Source organism: Centruroides vittatus, unplaced genomic scaffold (assembly GCF_030686945.1).
Source record: "Centruroides vittatus isolate TY-2023 unplaced genomic scaffold, ASM3068694v2 contig_349, whole genome shotgun sequence".
Taxonomy (NCBI): domain Eukaryota; kingdom Metazoa; phylum Arthropoda; class Arachnida; order Scorpiones; family Buthidae; genus Centruroides; species Centruroides vittatus.
This window is the reverse complement of record NW_027122172.1, coordinates 2,267,556-2,293,147: the sequence shown is the minus strand read 5'-3', so window position 1 is coordinate 2,293,147 and position 25,592 is coordinate 2,267,556. Positions and strand designations below refer to the sequence as shown.

Below are 25,592 nucleotides of genomic sequence, written 5' to 3'. Positions count from 1 at the left end.
GATATTCCCCAGTGGGAAAAGTGACGGGATTAAGGCTTACTGTGAAGAACTCAGCTTTTATTATACTATTTTACATGCGGTTTTTTGCGTTTTTAATTGCGTTTTAATAGGTTACGTCAACAGAATATACACTAAAAAGGGATTTTTCGATATTCCCCAGCGGGAAAAGTGACGGGATTAAGGCTTACCGTGAAGAACTCTGCTTTTATTATACTATTTTAGATGCGTTTTTGATTGCGTTTTAATAGGGTACGTCAAGAGAATGTACACTAAGAAGGGATTTTTTGAAATTCCCCCACGGGGGAAGTGTTATACATTTATAATAGATACATTTTGAGCCACAGCAACGCGTGGCCGGGTCAGCTAGCTTAAATTATTTATTAAAATTTAACTATTGTATATAGTTAATTAGCAATATTGGCGTGTGATTAACAAGATTGTTACTTTCTTGTATATAATTGATTAGCAATATTAATCAAAGAATTACTATATAGCCAACTTTATATATCAAACTATATAGACAATATATTATATATAATATTACATTGAATTGGAAAATTTGGTTTGGTTTGACAACAAATCTGTTTGAGAATAACTTTTAGGAACAAATTAAGTTTGAAAACTGAGGTTTGACTGTAAACTTATTCCAGTTTAGTTCTTTAAGATAATTTTATTATTATTTTACAATTAAAGAAGTTGCTTTTAGTGTGAAAAACTGTATTTTAGCTAAAAAGATATGTTTATTTGTCCTTGAATATTCTTTACTTTATTCAATTACAGTGAGGAGGGTGCCAAGAGACTCATCGAGTCTCTAAACAAGAGAGAGGACGTCATAGTCAGATTGCCAGGTTTAAGGGACCCTAGGATCATTGTCCCTAAGGTTAATTGGTCCATCAAGGAAAGGGAATGAGGGACTTCATTGCAAATCAGTTTACAGACTTGTTAGGAGACGTGCAGAAGCACGTAAAGAATATTTTTTACATCGGAAAAGAAGATTGAGGAGAAAGGTCTTGGGCATTAACAATGTTACCAGAAATGAAGAGGGCTTTCAAGCAATCTGGGGATGTAATATTCATGGAATGGACTTCCAGGAAAGTCCATGACTTTCACTATTACAAGAGGTGTAATAGATGCTTTGCCTACGGGCATCTGGAAAAACAGTGCTCTTTCGAAAGGCATTGTCTGGACTGCTCTCATTCCCACTCCTCAGCGGAGTGTAATGTAGATAGAGAGGATTTCAATTGTATCAACTGCATAATGGTACAACAACAGTAGGAAGCTCGAGGAGTATGTGGATATGCACCATGGCGTGTGAGATCAGTGCTGTCCAATCTATAGGTATCATTGTGAAATAAGCAGGATGAACACTTGCCAATAAATAAATGGGGGTAAGAATTATCGAAATTAATCTAGACAGGTCTTCTACTGCGACAGACCACCTCGTCAGACACGCCTTGGATCACTGTATCAATATTGCATTGGTACAAGAGCCCTATTCTTCTCATAGGATCCTTGGTATTCCTGGTAAATTTGACTGTTTATACTTAGGTGTTCAGTCGGCCATTATAAATTTTAATTGAGAAATTTTCATCTGCCTGGTTCCTCACTTGTCAGACAACTTCACCTCTGCCTTAATTCAATATAAAGATTTAAAATTCCTTTTAAACTTCACTTATTTGGTGCCATCAAATAGTATCGAGGCACAAAACTTTTGAAATTAATTGAATCATTTAACCTACCAGTCATCATAGGTATAGATAGTAATGCACGATCACAAGTCTGGTTTGACAGGTTACAGAATCCCTGCAAAGACAAATTTCTCAAATTTCTTTATGATAACGATTTAATTATCCACAATGTGCCTGGCTCCCTGACATTCTGTTCACACCAAGGAACCAGCTACATAGACTTAACTCTTACTAAAGGAACAATCAAGAATAATATTCTAAACTGGAAAACCTTGTTAACTGAATCTCTTTCGACTCATAAATACCTATATTTCGAAGTAAAAATATCCTACAGTTAATGAGCCTTTCGTAAAGAAATATGACATGAAAAAAGCTGACTGGGGCGGCTTCACAAAATCAATGGTAAACCGCTAAATAGATAATAAAGAATCAGTGGAAGTAATAGTACAGAACTACACACAAATTATTCAAATTTCTTTAGACAAAAATATTCTGCTAAAGAAAGTTTATTCTAACATGGTCCCTTGGTGGAATTGAGAGCTTATGGATGCCAGACACACTGTTAATAGACTAAGGAGATGTTTCCAGCGATCAAGCGATCCTATACATACAAATTTTCGGGATGATTATCTCGAGGCCAGAAGAAATTATTAAAAATTCTAAAAGTGCATCTTGGAAGAAATTCTGCACAGTTGAAGGGAATTAATAATTAAATAAAAGAAATTTACACATTTTAAAAGAAATAAAATGTCCCTAATGAGAAGTTTGTGTTTTCATATCTGTTATCAAGTGTTCATATTGGGGTGTGTATGCTGACAAGGATAATCTCGATGAATCTTCAGTATGTGAATCAGTAAGCAAGGAATGGCATTTTGTCTTTAATAACTTTAAATATGAAAAAGCTGATTCTCATAAATACATAGATCCAAAACAAGAATTGATGTATTTACTACATTTTTAATATTTGGATACTTGTCATGATTAACATATTTCCAAAATTATTCAGGCTCCCTAGCTTTTAAAGTTAGTTCAGATTGTAGAGTTGTAATTTCATTTTCTAATATAGTTTTTTCTACATCAAAAATATCAGAAATTTTGGCTGAAATATGTTTCACATTTAAATCTATTTTAAATGGAAAAAATAGATATTGAACAATATCTTCAATTATTTTAAAATATGAAATTTGTTATCAAAGTCTATAATAACAATTTTAATTTCTTCAATGTACTTTTTGTCATTATAATTAAAATTTTGATGATTGTTTATATTTTGAAGTAATCAGAATTGTTTGTTGAAGATCTTGAATCATTACAAATTTATTTTTATAAGCATTAATGCCACTGATCATGTCACCCATTGCTTTTTTTCCCCCTTCCTTGCAATTTTAAATTCAAGTCAGTTAATTTGGATCTGCTGGAAATACTAAATCACAAAGCCAGCTTTCTTTGTATAATTGTGTGTGTGTGTGTGTGTCAGCTTATTTTTTAAGAAAATTTCTTATCTTGATTAACAAACCATGAACACCGTTGCAGGAATATATTTTTATTTAGAAACCTCACTTCTGTAAATAATACCAATTTTATTGTTTTTCATCAAATTTTGATAAAAAAAAATCACCTCTGGAGGGGATTTCTGCCAATAAAATTAACAATTTTGAATGTTACATCCATGATTTCTTTTGTATTTAATCTCTTATTGACTAAAACTTGCTGGTGGATTATACAGTGCTAGTGCAAAACTGAAGAATTCATCACAAGACTAACAAAGGGATATACAGTAAATCTAATTTTTGATCCAGTCATTTGCTTTTGCTCCATCTGTTGTGATTGAAGCTAGCTTAAAGACTTGTATTTTCAAATTAGAAATGAAGCTTTTGAAAGCATTGAATATATCTACCCTCTAGTCTGTTCTTTCAATGGATTCATAACCAACATTTCTTCTTTACAGATAAAATCTTCAAAAACTATACAAATGAAATCCAGCAATCAAGCTGTATTACATCTGTTGATTTGTCAAGTTGTAGGGATAAACATGAACATTTCTTTGTTATTAACATGTTATTAAACTTGTTCACTTATGTTTTCACTCACTTTTTGATATCATTATTAGAATTGTTCTTTGCTTCAGCAAGATGTAAATGGCAAATTTTTATTTTATTAGAAATAGTTTTGTTACAAATAGTAATTTTTTTATTTTCTAATAAATTATTAATAGGAAATTATTTAGATATTTATTTTTGTATAAAAAAATCTACAAATATTTTTCATTATAAACAAAGCAATTATAATATGTTAGCAAATTTAAATTGTTAGTTTAAAATCTTATTAGTTTTTTTTGGAATATGTTATGTTTGATTTGAATAAAATGAAATATATTTCTTTAAAATTTTAAAACTTTTCAGAATTAGTTTCTACTGATTCTAAAATATTAAAAACAAAAAAAGTATTGATTACAAAAGGAAGTGATATTCCTTTGAAAAACAAATGCATTTTTTTCCTGTCACTGAAACCAGATATTGAAATTACTGAAAAGAATGTTTCAGAGGTATTTATAATTTTGAATATATTTATTTAAGTTCTAATTTCTTTTAGAATCTCAAAACAATAAAATTGTTAAAATGATAAGCTTTTTAAAATTATTTTTATGAATTTGATAACTTTCTATTTCTTCTCTTAGGTTAAGAATCAAAATATATAATAATAAATTAATTAATAAATTTAAAAATAATAATTAGTACTAATGTTACACCTACAGAAATATGTAAATTAAAATTTTTTCAAACGTTTTGTGAATTTTTTAAATTTAAATCATTTACCTCAGGAGTGTATATTTTATTTGTTGTTAGATTAAAATCTTTGTTAGTTAGTTTCTTGTATGACACAATATTTTTATTTTAAATTCTTTTTGATTATTTTGTAGTTGTCACATGTATAATTCATTGATCCATGCTAGCTACTGTTTTCCAATACATAGTAATTGGATATTTTGGATAATTATATACCGGGTTGGAATCTCATATCTGGTTGGTCTTTACCTTTACAGAAGAGGGTGAAAACTGAGGGGCTTCTGAAAGCTAATTGAAAGTTAGTATTTCTGGCAATTTCCTTGTACAGGGCAGCCAGTCTTGTCATATGTAAGATCTTTGTATACAGTTTCATGGGAATGATTGTTAGGCTGACAGAGGAATGATGACAAATTAGATCTTTCAATGGTGTTTGGAGAGTAGCCATGTTGTCTAGCACAGCATTTCTCAAACTTTTTGCTCATGCAACTGAATATATTTGTTTGTAGTGGTTGTGCAATTCAAATGTTTATAATATAAAATTTTTTAAATTTTGGTAAATGGGAGTCAGTGTATATTATATAATGAAGTAAAATTATACATTTTTGATAAAACTTCTCTGTGAAATGTAACATTGAGTACATTTTTATTAAGAGCAGTTTAGGCCAATTTTGATTTGAACAAAAAACTTACTTCAATTTTTGAAATCCCATTTTTAACAGAAAGCACTTGCTGTTTTGATAAGCAGCAAGTGCTTTCTGAATGTTGTAATTCCATTGTAATTCCATCAGGTTGTGTTAACACATAACAGTAACAATGGTTGGACTTCATGCCGATCATTGAATAAGCAAGAGACCAGAAAATTAACATACGGGCGTTAAACTATGTGCAAATATCGCTATAAATACTAGCGCTTTCGACGAAACTATTTTCGTCTTCGTTAGGCAGATGATAACGGTTAAAATCCTTTTTCAAACCAAAAATTTTTTGAATTAAACTAATGGCATTAGAGCTTTGGAACAAGACCAACGATGGAACTGAATGTAAAGAAATTTAAACTTATGTGCGTGGTGACAAGCACATGCGCTATAAAATGCTGAGACATGGAGCTAGAAGCAATGCCTTAATCTTAATTGCTGCAGCACCAATACATCCCGCTGTGGGACCAGGTGGTGATGCTTAGGCATTGTAATAACAAGAGCATTGTGTTTTTTGGGAGGCCTTTCTTACCGCTGCACTAAATCCGTGCAACACTCCCACGCTTGATTTGCCTCCTATGTGGGTCAACTTATATAACAGATTAAGGCATTGCCACTAGCTCCACGTCAGCATTTTATAGAGCATGCACTTTGTCACTACGCGCGTATGTTTAAATTTCTTTACATTCGGTTCCATCGTTGATCTTGTTCCAAAGCTCTAGTGCCGTTAGTTTAGTTAAAAAAATTTTTGGTTTGAAAAAGGATTTTAACCGTTATCATCTGCCTAACGAAGATGAAAATAGTTCTGTTGAAAGTGCTAGTAATTTATAGCGATATTTGCACGTAGTTTAACGCCCGTTTGTTAATTTTCTGGTCTCTTGCTTAGTTAACACATAAAAATTATCATTCTGTGATTGATGAATTATCAAATGTGATTGGTGAAATACCAACTTGTAAATTTTTACTGAGAGAGAAAATGAGTTGAGGTCAATTTTGAAGTGGTGTTTTTTCTGTTATGAAATGACATCAAAAACCTTTGTCAATGTCTTCAGCATATTTTTTGCCATGGTTCTACACGAGAGGGAACAGTAGCAAAAAATACTTAACTTAATAAAATATTGAGAACTTAATTAATAAAAAGATTTTATTAAGTGTGGTTATATTGTTTATATATCTTCTCAGAAGCTTGCTTTTTCATTAAGTCTTCATCTTGGCAATACTATTGTTAGAGCTGGGCAACTGGGACACTTGCTTGGGACCTTGCCCTTAAGAAATTCAGTTTGTGGCTTTTTTATGCTATCCTGCCTTTTCATAGTAATTAGGAATAGCACTCTGTAGGAAATATTGAATTGAAATAATTCTCTGCACCATATTTAGGCATTTATAGCAGAAAATGGTAATAATTTGAAAGAACTAAATATTAAAGCATTTAATAATAAGAAGTTGCAATAAATGTGCTTTAGAAATGCATATTAAGTTTAGCAATGTCATTGTTAAAGGGATTGACAGATTATTTAAAAGTCTTTAGAGAAAATAATTTTTTAAAATAAAATTATTCAATAGAAACATATGAGAGCAGTTTTTTCAAGCTCCAATGGTCCATAAAACAAAGACAAGTGTAAATAACAAAATGAATTTATTACCAAAAGTTAGGTATAAACATGGTTACTTTTTGACTTGATGATTGTGAAGATTGAAGAATTTGTCATATCTGTGAACGAGCTTTTCCATCCCCTTGTCATAGAATGTTGCTGCCAGTGAATTGAAATGGCCTTGATAACGTTGTTTTGAAGATCATTATTAGTCTCAAACCTCTGCCCTGCTAGCCATGTTTTCAGTTCAGGAAAGAGGTGGAAGTCTTCACACATTAAAAAGTTTTAAGCTGGGTGGAAGTCTAAAAAGACGAAGTCTTCACCACCTTTAAACACCCAGCATATATAGCCCTGATTTAGTACCGAGTAATTTCCACCTTTTTCCTGAACAGAAAAAATGGCTAGGAGGGCAGAGGTTCAAGACTAATGACAATCTTCAAAACAACATTAGGGCCCATCTTGAGTCATTGGGGGCAACATTCAATGACAAGGGGATGGAAAAGCTCATCCAGAGATATGACAAATGATTCAATCTTCATGATGATTATGTCAAAAAGTAACCATGTTTGTACCTAACTTTTGTGGTAATAAATTCATTTTGTTATTTACACTTGTCTTTTTTTATGGACCATCAGAGCTTGAAAAAAAGCAGCCTATGTATTTATTAAAGGCAAAGACTGTGATCTTTGAAATAATGTTACAAGAAAACAATTTTATGATATATAGATTTATTAGTATTTATAATAAATTTAATGAAATCAAATCAATTTGGTTAATTTAAAATTAATTACAAAAATTTAAAAACTTTTAGGATGTCTTTGTTGGAATGATCAGTGCACAAACAGATGATGATTTTGGAAATGCCATTATATTAAGAATACAATTTGCTTTACAAAAAATTTATAGTCCATTGCTTAATATAACTAGCAATTCAATATCAACATCTTTATCTGAAGATGTTCAGGAAAATTGGCAATATTTTTTACAATCTTTTCAATCATTTGACAATTTTCTAACAGGTAAGATATTGCTATTTTAAGTTATTTAATTAATTTAATTATATACATATTTTTTGCTGGTATTATTAACAAAGGAAATAGAAAGTAAGTAGTTTGAAAATTAATTAGGTCTTTGTCATAAAGAATGTGTGTTATCATATTACTAAAAACAATGAGGTATTCTTTTATAAATCTTTTGTTACTATATTCAGTAGTAATTTAAGTAAAGTGGAGATGGAAATACCTTTGAATCAATTTTATTTCCACAACAAAGTGTGAAAAATTGAATGCTAATTATTTATTGCTTTTTGGTTTCTGTTTGGTTAAAAAGAATAAACTTTACTTATTATTACTGTTAGCTACCTGCTTATTATTTATTTGATCCTATACAATTATACTGTATTATATTTAAGGGCTTATCACACATTGAGACATAACATATAACATATAAAATATAAAACATATAAAATATTTACTTATAAAATATTGTATCTTTTATTTATTTTTACAGGGTGTACTGTGGTGGCATTTTGAATTACACAAAATTATTTTTTTTTTACACTGGCACCTATTTGTAGTACATAAATCAGTTCAGCCTAGGTCAAACTAGTTAAGCCTAAAGTATTTAGGCCAAACTAGATTGTCCTGGACTAAACTAGTATATCCTGACACTTGTAGGATAAACCCGTTTGGCCTGAAATCAGGTTTGGCCAGTAACATATATATATTTTGAACATGTTTATGTTTCTTTTCTATATGGATTTTGTTAAAAAGTGTGCTTAACTTTTAAAAAATTTTTAGACCAAAATAATCTAACTGAACAGGGCTGAGAATGTTACAGCCAAAATGCATTTTAGAATGGTCTAGAACAGCATTCTTCAACCTTTTCACACTTGCAACTGGCAAAAATAGGAATAATATTTTGCAGACTTGCAAAGTCTAAAGATAAATTTTCTTAGATTTAAACTCTAAGTGTAACAGCAGGGGTGTAAGGGGTGAGGGAATTATGGTGCAACTGACTCTCATTTGATAATTGTCATGCATAAATGTAATTATTTTATATATTTTTAAAATTATTATTATTATTGTTATATAGTAATTATAGTATTATCTAATAATTTTAATAAAATTTCAAGTTATCATATAATAAACTTTATTTAAACAATTTCAATAGTAAAAAATAAATAAAAACTGTTTATATTAATTACAAGTTTAAAATCTTATTATTTTGTTGTTACAAAATTTCCTGCCAGTCTATGAAATTTTTTGCAGATTGATAGGAAATTTCTATGGACCTCACACGACCCAAGGTTGAAGGATACTGGTCTAGAACATGACTGCTTAAACTTTTTCCATTTCTAACCTGGGTATAAACATATTTAGGTACATAAAATAAATTAACTGATACTAAATAAAAAGTTTAATTCCAAACAATTCTTTGTTATACTTATAATTTTACAACTTATTGACATTTATTATGACAAAAGCAAATTTGCAAACTAATGAAATGGATGCACTGTTTATTTTTGCATAAAGAGTTAAATCTGAGGTGAATATTCAATACTGCAAGACAGGACAGCATCATCAACATTTTTCAGTGATCAATATTTTGATTTTACAATTTGCATTGATGAAAATGAAAAAGTATATAACAAATCTATACATATATATATACATACATATACATACATAAATAAGCTTGATGTATTAAATAATAAACCAAATGATTGCCATAATTAATTGAGCTATTTTTTGCTATTATTAATAATTAGATACTAAGTAATTTTGTATTAGAGGTAGACAGACATTAGGTGCCATCTCTTACCTAAATTAATAATTATAATAATTTAATATTAGATAATTTTAGAATAGTCTGGAAGAAAAGAATTTGTTCAGAGCAGATACTATGTATTAGCATACTTTTTGTATTGAACACTATTTGACATAAAAGTACTGGTTTGTTAACAGTTGTCTCTGATACGTAATAAATCCACCTGGGTTGATGACCAAAACAAAATTGAGTTAGACAAAGACAAATATGTTCTTATTTTTCTCATTGGTACTATCTTGCGGTATATTATGATGAAGGAGATTACAACAATCAGTGTTTCCCAGTCTTTTTGGATTAGTGATACACTTTGAATTTAATAAGATTCCTGCAACACACCATAATTTTATGGTTGATTTTAAAAATTGTTTAAAATTTAAAATAAATTACAGTTGATTTTAAAATATTTTGGTAATACAAAAGTTAAACTTGCCATAAAAACTTGCAATTGTACAAATATAGTATAAAAATGAAAAGACTATTTGATTCAATGCATAAAGAGCTAGTATTAGTCTTTAAGCTGCTAAGCCAATGTTTATAGAAGCTCCAAATAGTTGGTAGGCTGGCATATACATAGATGCATGCAACTTTTGTGAGGAGGTAGCCAATGCTGCAAACTTTGCGACAATTGGCATTTGAGAGCTCATTTGAAGATGTACAGTCCATTTCAAAATTATAAATACACCCAAAATTTTTCAATAACAAAAACATTAACTATAGTAATGTATTTATTATATTAGTATGTTGTTTGTAACATCAATTTAAACAATTTCTGAAATTTTTAGAGCAATCTGACAATTACAAAAAAATTATCATAGATTTTCAGTTTTTGAGTGTCAAAAGTATAAACACAAGTGCATAAAATCAGTATAATAATTTTTTTATTAATTATTGGTTTAATTAGTTGTCACCAGAAGTGAATATCATTCATTATTAAAATTGTGGTGCCAATTTTAAATGCTTTTTTTGTGATTTAAAACAATGCCTTATGAAAAACACTAACAAAGTTGGTTACACGTGAAATTTACCTACTAAAAGGATCGGGACAATCTCTAAGACAAATTTTGGCAGCTATAAATTGATCTACATATGCTGTGAGAAATGTGTTAACTTAGGGTGAAAATTATGGCAGAAATAAGCAATGTGAAAGGCCTAAATTCCTTACACCTAGAAACAAAAGAAAGGTTTTTCAGTTACTGATGGTCAACAAGTTGTCTGTCAGAGTGCTTCTCTGACAGACATTGAGCATCAACATTGCCAATTGCATTTCACCAGCAACTGTATGGAGATGTATGCATAATCATAAAAATGCCAAATTTACAAAAATGGCTGCCAAAACTGAAATTAACACAATTGCACAAAACAGCTAGATTAAAGTGGGCCAAAGATAAGATGACATGGAAAGAATGGAAACAAATAGTCTTTTCAGATGAAAAAAGTGGAATTTGGATGGACCTGATGGTTATAATCACTACTGGCATGATTTGAGGAAGAACAAAGTCAGAATGAGCAGACAGCAAGGTGGAGGATCTGTGATGGTGCAAGCAGGATATGGATGGGGGAGGTAAAACAGATATTGTATTTATAGAAGATAGAATGAATTCAGAAAAGTATCAAGAACTGTTGTATCAAAATTTAATGACTTTTGAACCACTTATTGGGGGAGAAAACTGGCAATTCCAACAGGATAATGTTGCCATTCATACATCAAAGTCAACTAAAAATTGATTTGCTGAAAAAAAATTAATGCAATTGATTGGCCATTATGGAGCCCTGATATGAACCCAATAAAGACAGTTTGGGGCATTATGAGTTGTCTTGTTTAGGCCAAAACAGACAATACAATACTGTAAATGAATTGAAATTAGCTATCGTGGATTGTTGGGAAAATATTAAACAAGAACAACTTCAAAAACTAGTAAAATGTATGCCTGATAGAGTATTTGAACTAATTAAATCAAATGGCAGACCTACAGAATATTGAAACATCACAAATCATTTTTTTGTGCACATGTGTTTATACTTTTGAAACAATCCAAAATTGAAAATCTGTGATAATTTTTTTGTAATTGTCAGATTGCTCTAAATATTTTAGAAAATGTTTAAAATGATGTTATAAACTATATATTAATATAATAAATACATTACAATTGTTAATGTTTTTGTTATTGAAAAAAGTTGGGTGTTTATAATTTTGAAACGGACTGTATTCATTGCTGAAATTTCAGCACTGAATCCATCTTCAAATGAACTGGCCTAATCCTCTGACTTCCACATATTAAACAATCCATCATCATTATCCATCTGTGTATAGAGGTGCAGAATTCCATGCCTAAATTTTATGTGCAAGTTTGAGATTTAGGTCAGTGTGTTCTGGCCTTAAATCTAAACTTTTAATTTTTAAAGCAGCATTTTATTGCATTTCTTTGTCTTATAAAGTGACCAGAATCCTTACTCTTGCATTTTGGAGGTATGTTTGCAAAGTAATTAACTTAAAATAAAAAATATAAAAAAATTTAAAGAAATGTTTTTTTATTCACATAAATTCATTAAAAAGTAAAAACTAAATTTTCTTCAGCTTTCACAATATTCTTGGTATTATGTGACCAAAAATAAAAGCATGGAGTGCCCCTGGGAAGCCTATAAAAATTGATAGAAAGTGTACTAAGAATATTTCTAAATAAGAGTGCCCCACATTTTTATTTTTGGTCATATATCAAAAATACCGTGAAAACTAAAGAAACTTTATTTTTTAAGTAAAAATCCAATATAGGTACGTGGCTGGCGCTATTTACATTTAATGAAAATATAAATACGACTTTTACAAAGAAAAAACTTTGCATGTTGTCCTCTTTTTGCAGAGGACAACATGCAATGCGTAGGCTACTGCATCCATTTGTGGAGGCAGTAGCCTACAAAGGAAGGTCGTCTCTGAAATTTGTGTGAATTGTTCAAGGACTGCTGATGGTGCAAACGATGAAAAAGGAGGACAACATGCAAAGCTTTTCCTTTGTAAAAGTTGTATTTATATTTTTATTAAATTTATTTTTTAATTTTTAGTTTTATATATGTAACACTGAATTATTGAAATTATTCTTGGTTTAGCATTTAATTTAATGCATGTTATTCTCTGTGAGGATTTGCTAATTTTTTTTGCTAAAATTGTTTGCAAACTCTAAAAGAAAGTATTGTCATCAGGGTATGCAAACTTTCTACTAGATTGGAAATTGGGAGGTGGTTGAGAATTGAGTTAAAAGATTTTATCTAGGCAGACAAGAAACTGTAAAGTAATAAAAAAAATATAAAAAAGAGGCACATAACATCAGTGCCTCTCACTGATGTTATGTGCACATCTGTTACAAATGAGAACTCTGGACAAAGTTTGATGAGCCCTAGTATTTTGTACAAAACAAAGAAACGAGTCATAGTAATGCTTTCCTGAAATGAGAATGTGTGTGACTGAATGAGATGCTATGAGACTTTTTTTTTTGACACAAAAAGTATTTCATGTTTATAAAATTTATTATTTGAAAAATAAATGCATGAATGTTATTCATTTTCAAAAACTAAATATAAGAAAACCATCAGAATAAGAAATAAAAAAATATGATGATAATTTGAATAGAAAATATATTATAATACAAAATCTGTGTAATTTGCAATTGAATTGTTAATTTTATTTTTATTAAAAATAAAATTTAATCAAGGAATTTTACAATGTAAAAAAGTGTTGTAGTTTAGAATGAATCTTTATATTATTAATAATTAAAATTATTTATTAGTAGAAAATAATTTAGTTAATGAATCAATAGTAAATACTGTATTATTTAGAGATATTGAAAATAAGAAAACTAAAAGATACATGTTAAACTTAAGTTTCATTTTATAGATGCAATAAAGTATTTTCTTTTAAATAAAAAATTTTCAAAATAAATTTTTAAATACATGTTAAATCTTTTTTAAAAAATAAATGTGTATTTTATTATATAGCTGCTTTGAAATGTATCAATGGACAAGTGAAGTTAAAAGAATGTGAAGCATTAGATCTTTCTAAAATTAAAACTGTAGAAGATATTAAAAAGCTTTTTGAGGAACCAGAAAAAATTTTTGCAATTGAATCTTTGATTAAAGTTTGGAATAGACAAATTGAACAGGTAAATATTTAATACATACACAATACGAAGCACTTGATGAACAAGTTATATAACCCACATTTTTACTGAAATAGAGATATCTTAATTGAGAGCTTCTTCAGATAGTTTTCTATCTGCTCAACAAATATTATTAAAAAATAATGAGAAACAGTCTCATTGTACCCAAAAGTTCTTGCTTTTTACTGTTCTTAATTTATTTTCAATTAGTGTTACAAGTCACACAAAATAGTATTGGAAGATAAAAGATTCAGTAAACTTCAGTAGAGTCAGATATTTCCACTTTAAATCTGAACATCCTAATTTGATATTAATAATGCACCTTAACAACACCCTGTCTCCTGGTTGCCATATCCAAAGCTATGTAGATGACACTATAATTTTAGCTTCTCAAAGGAACAGTGATTGATTACACGACATACACAACATCATTCTCAAAATCATTCACTAGTGAAGCATTGTACGTAGACAGCCCATTAACACAGAAAAATGCAAAAGTATGATTGTTAGTAGGCACAGTTCTCTCATCAGGAAACTAACTATGCATTTAGGTGCACATTGTATAAAGCAAACAAAGGAAATTAAATATTTAGGTGTTCTTCTTGATGAGAAGTTTAACTTTACACCCCACATCAAATACATTACAGATAAAGCTAAAAAGATGGCCAATGCCCTCGCTAGTATTTCTAGGAACACTTGGGGCCTAGTGCTACTAAACTCATTCACAGAGTGCCATTCAACCTGTCCTTATGCTGTACAAGTCTGGAGTTATGTGGCCACCAAAGTACACAATAGAAGCTGTTATCTGTTCAGATACTTTTCATATTTGCAGGGTGTATAGGACTGTACCCATGAGGGCTTTATTGGTAATGTCAGATTTGACCCCGATAGATTTAGAAATTAAAGAAATCATTTGGAAGGAGAACCTTGCCAACTTGCCCTGGTGAGATTATAGTGACTCAGGCATCACCAAAATGGTTAAGGAAGGTAAGATTTTTCGTAGTCTAGCTCTGCTTGCCGACATAAGAAAATTTGGCATAGATAAAAGAACCCTCCCTACTTGTGATTACCACCCCTCTAATAGGCTTGCTCCAACATTTTTGATTACCCGATGTTTAGAATTTACACTAACAGCACCAAAATGGGTGAAGAGGTGGATGCCATATTTGTAGTTTACTCTAATTTAGGCAAAGAGCTTGCTCAAGTGTGCTTCAAATTAGGTCCACACTGTTCATTTGTTCAGGCAGAAACATTAGCTGTTTATATAAGCTTGATCCACATTAGGCATTGACAGGACAAAAGACATTTTGTACATAAAGACCAACAACTGCCGAATTATCGGGCTAGCAAATGGCTGTAGTAATATTAATAATTTAAGTTAATTTGGAATTTTAATTAAATAATTTAAATAAATTTAGGCCTAACTGGAAGAAAAGAATCGGTCTGAAGCGGGACTCAAACCTGCAACTTCTGCTATCCGTGCAGACACGTTACCAGTTACGCTACCCGGACCTTTGGTCCGATCTCCCCTTCCAGTTGATATAAGATTACCGTACGACCATCGACTGTCATTACAATGCCGGCTGGGGACACATTAATTGCCCACGTCCTCCCAAAGGCACTCAACAAGATATCTAGATCTGATAGACATCACATCTCATACATCAATTTCTCGGGCACTTAAAAAATAGTGGCAAAAGTTTTATTTTGAAAATTATCTAAGATTTTTAATGACATAAGTATTGTGTCAAATCAAATTTTATTAGATATAGTTTTTCTTATTTTAATGAATAAAAATTTTTCTAAGATGATAAATAAATTTCTGGTAGAATGTAATATATATGCAAAATATGAAATTCAGTTTTTAAGTCTTTATTATTAAATAATTGATAATATATTGTTACTGATAAATTAATTAGAAATGATTAATAAATATAATTAAGGTAATATCAGAAAGTCAACAAATACGTAAAGAATCTGATGATGATGGACCTGTCACTGAATTGGAACACTGGAGATATCTTCTTGCAAGATACAGTTCTCTGATCAAGCAAATAAAGCATGAAGATTGTAAAACAGTTATGCAAATACTTTCTCTTTCCAAATCAAAAAGTTTGAAGGTAAAACCATATTTATTGATATATACCATTATTCATATTAAATTTTTAAAATTAAAAATTTATAATACTTAATTGATAATTATATATAAAAACATCATAAATTATTTATCTTTATCAACTTTTATTTATTTTAATATATAGTTTCATAAAATATGAGAATGTAGGGAAAGAAAAAATCAAATATAAAATAGAAAACAAATACAGTATATAATGAAAATGTTAATTATATTGTGAGATTTTTTTTTTCTGGGTTGTGTGGAAATACAAGATACAAATGTAGAACAACAGTTAAATTTTGCAATTTCCATTACAAATTGTGTTAACCATGACAATTGTATAATGATGACTTACGGCATCATTATACAAGACTTACAGCACTTTGTGCCGTAAGTCATCTTAAAATTAAGAAGACTGGTATAAGAGTTAGATAGAGAAAATGAAGGAAATTAATTTTCTTATTGTTGAATGTGACCTCCTTCAACCAAATACTCTACAAATCAATACACAAAACTCTTCTCCTTGACATTGAAAAGTGACAGCACTGCCATCTTCTGGTCTGGTTTAGCACAATCTTTGAGACTGTTCTTTTCTTTTGTGATTTACAAGGAATGTCATTTTGTGTGCTTTTTGATTTGGATTTTAGAGATGATTCACTACCTTGCAAACTGTGAATAAATTGACATCAGTTTTTGAGGGACTTGCAGGTTTTGAATAGCAAGCAGAGAAACCCATCATACCTGTATGAGTGGCTGGAGAACATAAGTACCATACACTTATTGTGGAGAGAATTTGAGGAAAAATATGATTTTAAGTTTCTTCTCATGGGATGACTTACTCAGGACCATATAGAGAATGTTCTCTGTTATTTGCCTTAGAGATGGTAACAATTACCGGATGCGAATGAATTTTGGACAGTAATGAAAACTATTATGATGAACCTATTGTTGCAACCATCATATGCAGGCAACTGTGAAATGGACCTTGATAACTTCATGGCATGCAAAGATCAGGTGGAATGGATAAAGCCCTGTCTGATAGTGAACTCAAACTCACCATCAGCCACAGGAAAAAATAAATCTATGGAAATGTTTGAGGATTTATCCTTGGATGATCAAAACACAAGGAGGTGTGTTGCTGGTTGGACTGCTAGCAGAGTATCTCATGCACAATGCAGAGAGCATTTGCAGTCCCATCAACCTTTGATCCTGAAGATGTTCTCCTGAAAATGAACTGCTATGAAAATGCCACAATGTTAGCCCCTCTGAGTTAGCAGGAAATTTTAGATACCACATGTGTGATGTTTTCATATAAAAATTTAATGATATCATTATACAGGGTAAGTAAAATGTCAGGACATGACTACTACAATATGTATGTGTTCTGAAGCATGTAGAAGTTTGTGACTAATGTGTAGTGGCATTTGCAACAGCATGTGTGTGAGCACTTATTAATGTAAAAACTGCAAATAAACTGTTATGAATCAAAGTTTCAGGGAAACAAAACAGAAAAAAAAGGCAAAAAGTGTTACATTTACATAGATGTATGAATGAGAATCATGCATTATGTTTATTTTGTTGTATTACTGTATTAAATAAACATATAATATTTACAGTTTATTAATATTGCATAAAAATAACATTGTACAGGGAAGAGTACACCAAAATTTCTACAGAATATAGGCTACTATAATCAAAATGATCAAACCGAACAATTGTTATAAATAAAATATAAAACATGGCCGACAGTAATACATTTAATTCTTGTAAAAATAAATACAAGAATCAAAACAATTTATTTTTACAAGAATCAAACAATTGTTATGTTCATTGCAAAAGGAGGCACACAAAGATACAATGTATGAAAAAACAGTGTCTTTATTTCGTGATGAACACAGTTCTTCAGATTCCAACTCCTTTTCAGTCCACAGATTTTGGGAATTTTTACAGATTTTGTTGTTAACAAAATAAAACTTGAATAAACAGTAAGGGGAAACCAAAACCGAAAATATAGTTGCAACAATTATCGTCAATCAGTACTTTCAGGATCACAAATTTAAAATAATTATTTCTAAGGCCTTAATCTAATTAAAACTAAAGAAGAATAAGAGAGATAGACTTAGAAATGAATAAGAAAGAAGTTCATAGGAAAGGGGGTACCTATTTTTCAGTGTAGTTCTAGGTGTGGTGACAGTCCTTGATTCCAGTGTTCTTACACAAGAATGAACAATCTGTATCTTACATGTTCTGCAAGGGTCTCCTTGAGATTATCTCTAAAACTGAATTTTCTCTCTGCCAGAACAGAAATTATAATTGAGAAAGCTTGTCCTTACCTCCAGTTGATGCTACTAATGACCTGGAGATCTACCAGTCCACATGCTCTTGCTTGGACGTCCAGCTAAAAAGTGCCTTGTTCTCCTCTGCGTAGCTCTTAGGGCTTCTTCTATTTCTATTGTTCTGTATATGAGTCACCAGCACCCAAGGGGAAAGAGTTAATTAGTGAATAAAAAGTTCCTGTCTTTGACATTAGGTTGCATCAATTAATTGTCACCTACAGATACATTATAGATTAATTGAAGAGGAGCATTAGCAAAGCTTCTATGAGGCTTATAGACTTGTGTTCATTCTCAAAATCTGTTCAATAGATTTTGATTATACTTTGCCATTTTCCATTAATTGCAATGTGGACTGCAAAAATGCAATAAAAAATGGAGGTCTAGGACTTTGTTTTTGAGATATAAGGTCATTTCACAGGTGTGCATGACAAACTGATATCACACAGATCAAGTGACTTTGTCATGCAGTGTTTCACGGTTGCCGGCATGTCTTGTATGGATTCATGGAATTGAGTTTGTTCTCAAAATTTAATAGATCAATTTTGATAAAACTTTCCCATTTTCCATTAATTGAGATGAGGAATCCAGAAATGTAATGTGGGTCTATTTAAATGTAAAAAATCCAGCAATAAACTCTTAACTTTCCCAGCAACATTTAAAATTCTGGTGGTGCTATCTGTTATGATATTGTTTTGATCTCTAATATATCGGAATATATTGAGTCTGGGTGTAAATGAAATAAAGGACTATGCAATACTAATTGAAACAAGACGACGACGACTTTAATAAAATCAAGGATCAAGGCCAACAACAGTATGGTTGACGGGTATACCACATTTACAATAATAAACAATTATAACAAATACAATAACTGACGAACAATAACACTACAAACAAATAAATTATTGTATACAAATATACCACGTTTACAATAATAATCTTACTTCGTTCCGTAAACCATATACTGTCCATAGATGCACACCACGAGGTCGAGGATGTCCTGTCCTTACGGATGGAAACGGATTAGTCCTCCATGAAGAAAAACAAAAAAAAGTTCTTCAGCACATACGACAGTCCCTTTTATATTACCCGTCATGCATGAATGCTCTCTTCCTCACGTGACTCGCCTTTGGCCAATTAGCCCACTCCGACTGGTGTAGACAGGAACGGTGATATGGTATACTATTCCGCAAACAATCATACAAAAGTTAGATCCCGACACGTAATGAACAATGTTTTATATACACAATATAATATATAACTATACAAACAAAACAATAAAGTAGCGCACCACTACAATATTTTATTTTAAAAAAATTGTTACATTTTTATTATAAAAAGGCAAAAAGCTTAATTTTGAGGGTAGGGATGGGTTTTATAAAAAATTGTAAATACTAATAATGAGTAAAATTGTCATTAAGTACAACTCTACTCCAGATATGACACACGACCACACTTTATCTCTCTACCCTGTCAACCTTAAACCATCAAAATTTAATAGCATGAATCTTTCTACTATATTTTTGCAGATTGACTGGCATGTCACATATAAATGGAGAAGACCAGCATGCCAGAAACCTCAGGGTTACTGGCATGCTGGTTAAACTGCAACTAAAAAAAATAAAATTAATCAGATCTGACAGAACTAGTTGTTAAACAAATGTTTAAAAAAACCATTTTTCCGAGTGCAATATAATCATCATTGTAATTTGACTGACTTAAAATCAGGAAGAGAGTTTTTGTTTACAAGACAATAAACCATTAGTGACATTATTATTATTATTATATTAAGTGAGATATACTCGGTTAACACCGGTAGCTGTATACTATGCTGGACCAGAGTCAAGGCATAGTAACCAAAACAGAAATTAAAGAAGTGTATCAGTGTGTGTGTCTGTATTCAGGAATTTTCTCACAATATGACATGTATTCAATATAGTGGCCTGTAGTGTGATGTACATGTTTCTATTCAATTGTAATGTGCCCAGGTTTTTGTGTAGTGTGTGTGGTATGACACCTGTAGAGAAGAGAACAACAGGTACTGTACAATAAGCACCCTATCCATCCTCCACAGATGTATTATTTCCTGGGCGAGTTCTGTGTACTTGCTAATTTTTTCAGTGCATGCGTTTTGTATATTGTGAGTGTTTGGAATGTATGTGATTTTATTGTGTTTGTCAATATGTGTGATGTCTGGTCTGTTGTGGTAAATTGTTTTATCTGTGATTATGGCTCTGTCGTAGTACATTTTGTGCATGTTGTTTTCCAATACTGTCTGTGGAATGTATTTGTAGTATGGTTCGTGGATGTCTACTAATTTGTGTTTCTTTGCAAGCTCTTGGTGTATTATATTTGCTACTTGATTATGTCTGTATAAATAATCTGTCTGTGCCAAGAGCTTGCAACCAGAGGTGATGTGTTGTATAGTTTCTGGCATGATGTGACATTTTCTGCATGTGTCATTTGTGAGTGTTGCATCTTTGAGTATGTGTTTTCTATAGTTTTTAGTATTTTTGACCTGATCCTGTATGGCAATCATGAATCCTTCCGTCTCCCCAAAGAGGCGTCCCCGAGCTAACCAGCTGTTTGACGCAGTTTTGTCAACAAAACCCTGGGCCAGATCATAAGGATGCCTGCTATGGAGTGCCTTTCGAGCCCACAATTGCTTAATGGTGTCTATGCTTTTTATATGTTGTGTTGTGTCCATATGATGTGAGTGTAAGTTTAATGGTGTGTTATTCGAGTCTGCTAGAGTTACTGCTTTATGTAATTGTGATGTTTCTTGTTTAATGTAGAAAAACTCTCGCAGTGACTGTATTTGTTTGTAGTGAAGGTTAACTATGTCAATCAGGCCACGTCCGCCATCTTTACGTGGAAAGGTTAATCTTTCTGTGGCGGATTTAGGATGATGTTGTTTATGCTTAGTAAGTGTTGTTCTTGTTTTCCTTTGGAGTTGCTCGAGATCTGTGTGAGTCCAATGTATAACACCAAAAGAATATGTGAGTACTGGAATGACATATGTGTTTATTGCTTTAACTGTGTGTTTTGCATTTAACTGTGTTCTGAGAATAGCATTTAACCTACTTTGGTATTCTTTAATTAATCTTTGCTTTATTTGTGTATGTTCTGTTAGTTTGGCCTGTTGGAATCCTAAATACTTGTAGAACTCGCCCTCTTCCACGGATTCAATAACATCTCCATTTCCAAGTGCAAAGTCTTCTTTTTCAGGATTCTTTTTTCTATGTGAAGTGTTTTGCATTTATCTAGGCCAAATTCCATTTGTATGTCCTTGGTGTATGAATGTGTGATTTGTAGGAGTTGATGAAGTTGTTTTTGTGTGGATGCATAAAGTTTTATGTTATCCATGTACATGAGATGTGAAGTGTATACTGTGTTTTTTCATGCCTGATATTGTAGCCATATTGTGTATTGTTTAACATGTTGGATAATGGGTTCAAGGCTAGGCAGAACCAGAGAGGACTCAAGGAATCTCCTTGAAAAATTCCTCGCCTAATAAAAATTTGGTTTGTTTGTATGGAAGTGTTACGAACCCTGAGATATAGTGTTGTTCTCCAGTGCTGCATAGTGTTTTGAAAGAATGCAATGAGTGATAGATGTATTTTGTACATGTGTAGAATATGTAGCAGCCAACTGTGTGGAACACTGTCGAATGCTGTTCTGTAGTCTATATATGCCATGTGTATGTTTCTGTGTTGTTTGTGTGCTTGCCGTAGAATGACTGAATCTATGAGTAACTGTTCTTTGCATCCCCTGTGATTTCTATGGCAGCCTTTTTGTTGTTTCATGAGAATGTTGTGTTCTTCAACATGTCTGTATATTTTGTTTGCAATATAAGATGTCAGTAATTTGTAGTGTTGGAAGACATGTAATTGGTCTGTATTGTGTGTGGTCTGTGGTATTGTTGTTTTTAGGTTTCATGTAGGTGATGCCTTGAGTAAGAAAATTTGGCATGTCTTGTGGATTGATGATGACGGTGTTTATTTTAAAAATAAACACCATCATCATCAGTGATGTAAACTTTTTGTACCAGAAATTGTGAATGTTGTCTACACCAGGTGTCTTCCAGTTGTGTGTTCTGTTAACAGTGCATTGGAAATCATGTATGCTTATTTTAGCACAGGGCATAGTTGGTATGTTGTGCAAGTTTCTGTTCTCCTCCTCGATCTAGCCTGCTTCAGCATTGTGCGTGACAGCACTGGACCAAAGAGAAGACCAATATGTTGTGAGTTCTTCTTCTGTTGGTGTGCCACTGTGCTGTGTATCAGTGTTTGCTTTGTTATTAATTTGTCTGTAAAAGAGTTTTTCATTGTTTGTAAATAATTTATTTTGTTGTTTTCGTAGTGTACATGTTTTGTATCATTTTAGTCTACGTGCTTTGGCAGCAAGTTTTTGTTTTAGTGTATCAATGTATTCTGTAATGCGTGTGTTGTGACGTTCGTGTTTTGTGTGTGTTTTTATTTTCTTGAAAATGTTTTTGAGCTGTTTCCGTAATTTGGGTGTTATGTTGTTTTTCGTGTATTGTGTCAGCCTGCCTAATTGCTGTCTAATGTCATTTATTTGTGTTTCTATTCTTCTCTGCCAGGCAGGCTTGTGATAGAATTGTGTTTTCTGTGTATTTGTCTGTGATTGTACTTTCAGTCCATGGTGTGTCACTACTATGACTGCCCCAGCATAAACTAATGTATGAATGTCTGAGAGTGTAGAAATTGAATGAATGTAGTGTGGTAGTAAGTGAGTGTTTACGTAATTTAGTGTTTTTCCTACTTCCTTTGACATGTTGATTTTTGGTATTTGTGGTCGTTGTGTGGGATCTGTACCTGTATATTTAGTGAGTGTTTCCTGAAATATAAGTGAGAGCATATTAACTAAATCTATGTCTATGTTATCAGTGATGGATGAGGAAGTGTCTGTAGTATCATTAGTGGTAATTGTTGTGTGTGTGTTATTATCAATGCTTGTTGCTGGATTATCCTGACAGGTTACATGATCTTCATTAATGTTAGATGTTTCTGTCTGTTGATGTATTTGATCAGCAACCTGTTGTTTGATAATTTCAAGTGTTGTTTGTGGAATAAAGTTGTTGTGTATAATTGTTCTTTTTTGATCAACAATCCTTTGTTCGGTGACAGTGAGATGAGGATACTGTTGTGTGAATCTATGGTGTAGTTGTTGTCTGTATGCTGTCATGTTTGTTTCGAGTTTTGTGATGGTGTAGTAAGTACGGATGATAAACTCGTTCATTTCTACTGTCCATTTCATCTGTTGGCGTGGTTTTCCAGCCTTTGTGGTCTGTGGATGCATTGCCACAGAAACGCCAAGGCTGGGTTGGTTCCTCACATTTGTTGAGGGCATCTGTTGAGGGTTATTATTATTGTAAGTACAAAAAACCTTTCACACGCTGTTTCTAGCAAACAAATTGGTGAGCACAAACGTTTTCGGCCGTTTTAAAAGGCCTTCTTCAGGTGCACCGAGGACGGTTGGAAAGTCGGATAGCAAATGTTTACGTGACGTCATTGTTTACGAGGGGTTTCCTCTTACAAGTGACGTCTTAGCAGAGAAGGTTTAAACGAAATTGACCTTGGAAAATATTTTAAGATTAGCGAAGCTGCGTGAACTATTGTCGAAGATATGCGAATTGCGAAAGGCGGAAAAAAAGGAAAGGAAATAGAAAGAAAAAGGGAAAAAAAGAAACCTGATAAATTTAGAAACTGCACGAGAGAACGAAACGGACAAGGAGAGGGTGGACCAGCCTATTTAATTATGGGGGTTATCAAGGAGTGACCGCCAGGCGGGGGAGAGCGAATCTGCATCCCTGCTGTTAATGCAGTTTTTTTTGAGGGATTCAGTAAAGATTTCTATAGCTTCAATTGTTCTAAGTTTGCTAGAGTCAAGAATAGGAACGGTAATCCTAGCATCTTCCCATTCGGCCGTTATACTGGGTTCGCTTGCGAACTGGGCTAGGGGTGAGTTAAATTTTTTGTTGCGCGTCGTACCCCCTTAATTAAATAGGCTGGTCTACCCTCTCCTTGTTTGTTTCATTCTCTCGTGCAGTTTCTAAATTTATCAGGTTTCTTTTTTTCCCTTTTTCTTTCTATTTCCTTTCCTTTTTTTCCACCTTTCGCAATTCGCATATCTTCGACAATAGTTCACGCAGCTTCGCTAATCTTAAAATATTTTCCAAGGTCAATTTCGTTTAAACCTTCTCTGCTAAGACGTCACTTGTAAGAGGAAACCCCTCGTAAACAATGATGTCACGTAAACATTTGCTATCCGACTTTCCAACCGTCCTCGGTGCACCTGAAGAAGGCCTTTTAAAACGGCCGAAAACGTTTGTGCTCACCAATTTGTTTGCTAGAAACAGCGTGTGAAAGGTTTTTTGTACTTACGATTTTAAATTAGTTCTAGCTTTGTGTGCAGTGATTAGTTATTATTATTATTATTATTATTATTATTATTATTATTAGTAAGCTAACTGTTGGCTACACTGACTATCTACCCTGACCTTAAAAATAACATCCTCCTCTCAAATTTCCATTAATTGACATAAGTTGAGATAATTTAGGGCAAGTTTGTTAAACTTAATATGTTTATTTCTGAAATTTAACATATAATTATAGTTTTTGATGTAATGCTGACAGTTTCACAGTTTTAGAATAAAAACACATTCATTTTATGTGATGCAATTTTCTTGTTCTTTTTAACGTGCTTTCTAGAGAGGAATCTATAATGTCTGTTAAACTGGCATATTGGCATTTCCTTGGGATAAATTGGCATGCCAGTTTTTCTGTACAGAAATATTTGATTTTATAGTCTCCCCCGCATGCCAGTCATTTCACAAAAATACGGTAATACACAAACCTACCTGCAAAATTTCAGAAATTTTTGAAAAGCACAGGAGTTATTAAGCTTCAAAGAGGGTGAACAAAATTATCCCCCCCACACACACATTAACATCCATACTTATAGAAAAAACCCCCAAATTTTTTTGCATTTTTTGACATTTCAAGATTCCTTGAGTCCAAAAATGTAAAAATTTTGTGAGAGTCATTTTTTGACCAATTGCCATATCTATGACAGAGCCAGGAAAATAAAAATAGGAGTCATGACTTTGTTTTTGATATACAAAGGTATTACAGTGACAATGTCCATGCTCTCTTATGCGACAAGTGCACATAATGGAATTTAGGCTTAGGAGTCAAAAATAAAAACAGTATTACATGTGCTTAACGCAAAATAGGCATGAAAAACAAACAAAACACAAGAATGAAGCATTTGCCATCGATTGCTTTGTTCTTGGATTGTCTCTCCATACCTGCCAGTGCAAGGATTGTGTCTTCTGTGGCCTGCAGATATGATAGCCTTTTTTTGTGGTGGCAAGTGC

At 32.0% G+C, this 25,592-nt stretch overlaps 1 protein-coding gene across 2 annotated transcripts in view; it reads left to right on the top strand.

Annotated features, from left to right (window-relative positions):
- The window catches only part of LOC136974405 (dynein axonemal heavy chain 8-like), a 315,206-nt gene that overhangs the window by 11,006 nt on the left and 278,608 nt on the right, over positions 1–25,592 (top strand). For both annotated transcript variants that reach the window (XM_067269272.1, XM_067269270.1), the window contains exons 4-7: positions 4,091–4,233; positions 7,573–7,780; positions 13,578–13,741; positions 15,682–15,858. In XM_067269272.1, coding sequence (XP_067125373.1) covers positions 4,091–4,233; positions 7,573–7,780; positions 13,578–13,741; positions 15,682–15,858 — 692 coding nt within the window. The remainder of the gene's footprint in view (positions 1–4,090; positions 4,234–7,572; positions 7,781–13,577; positions 13,742–15,681; positions 15,859–25,592) is intronic.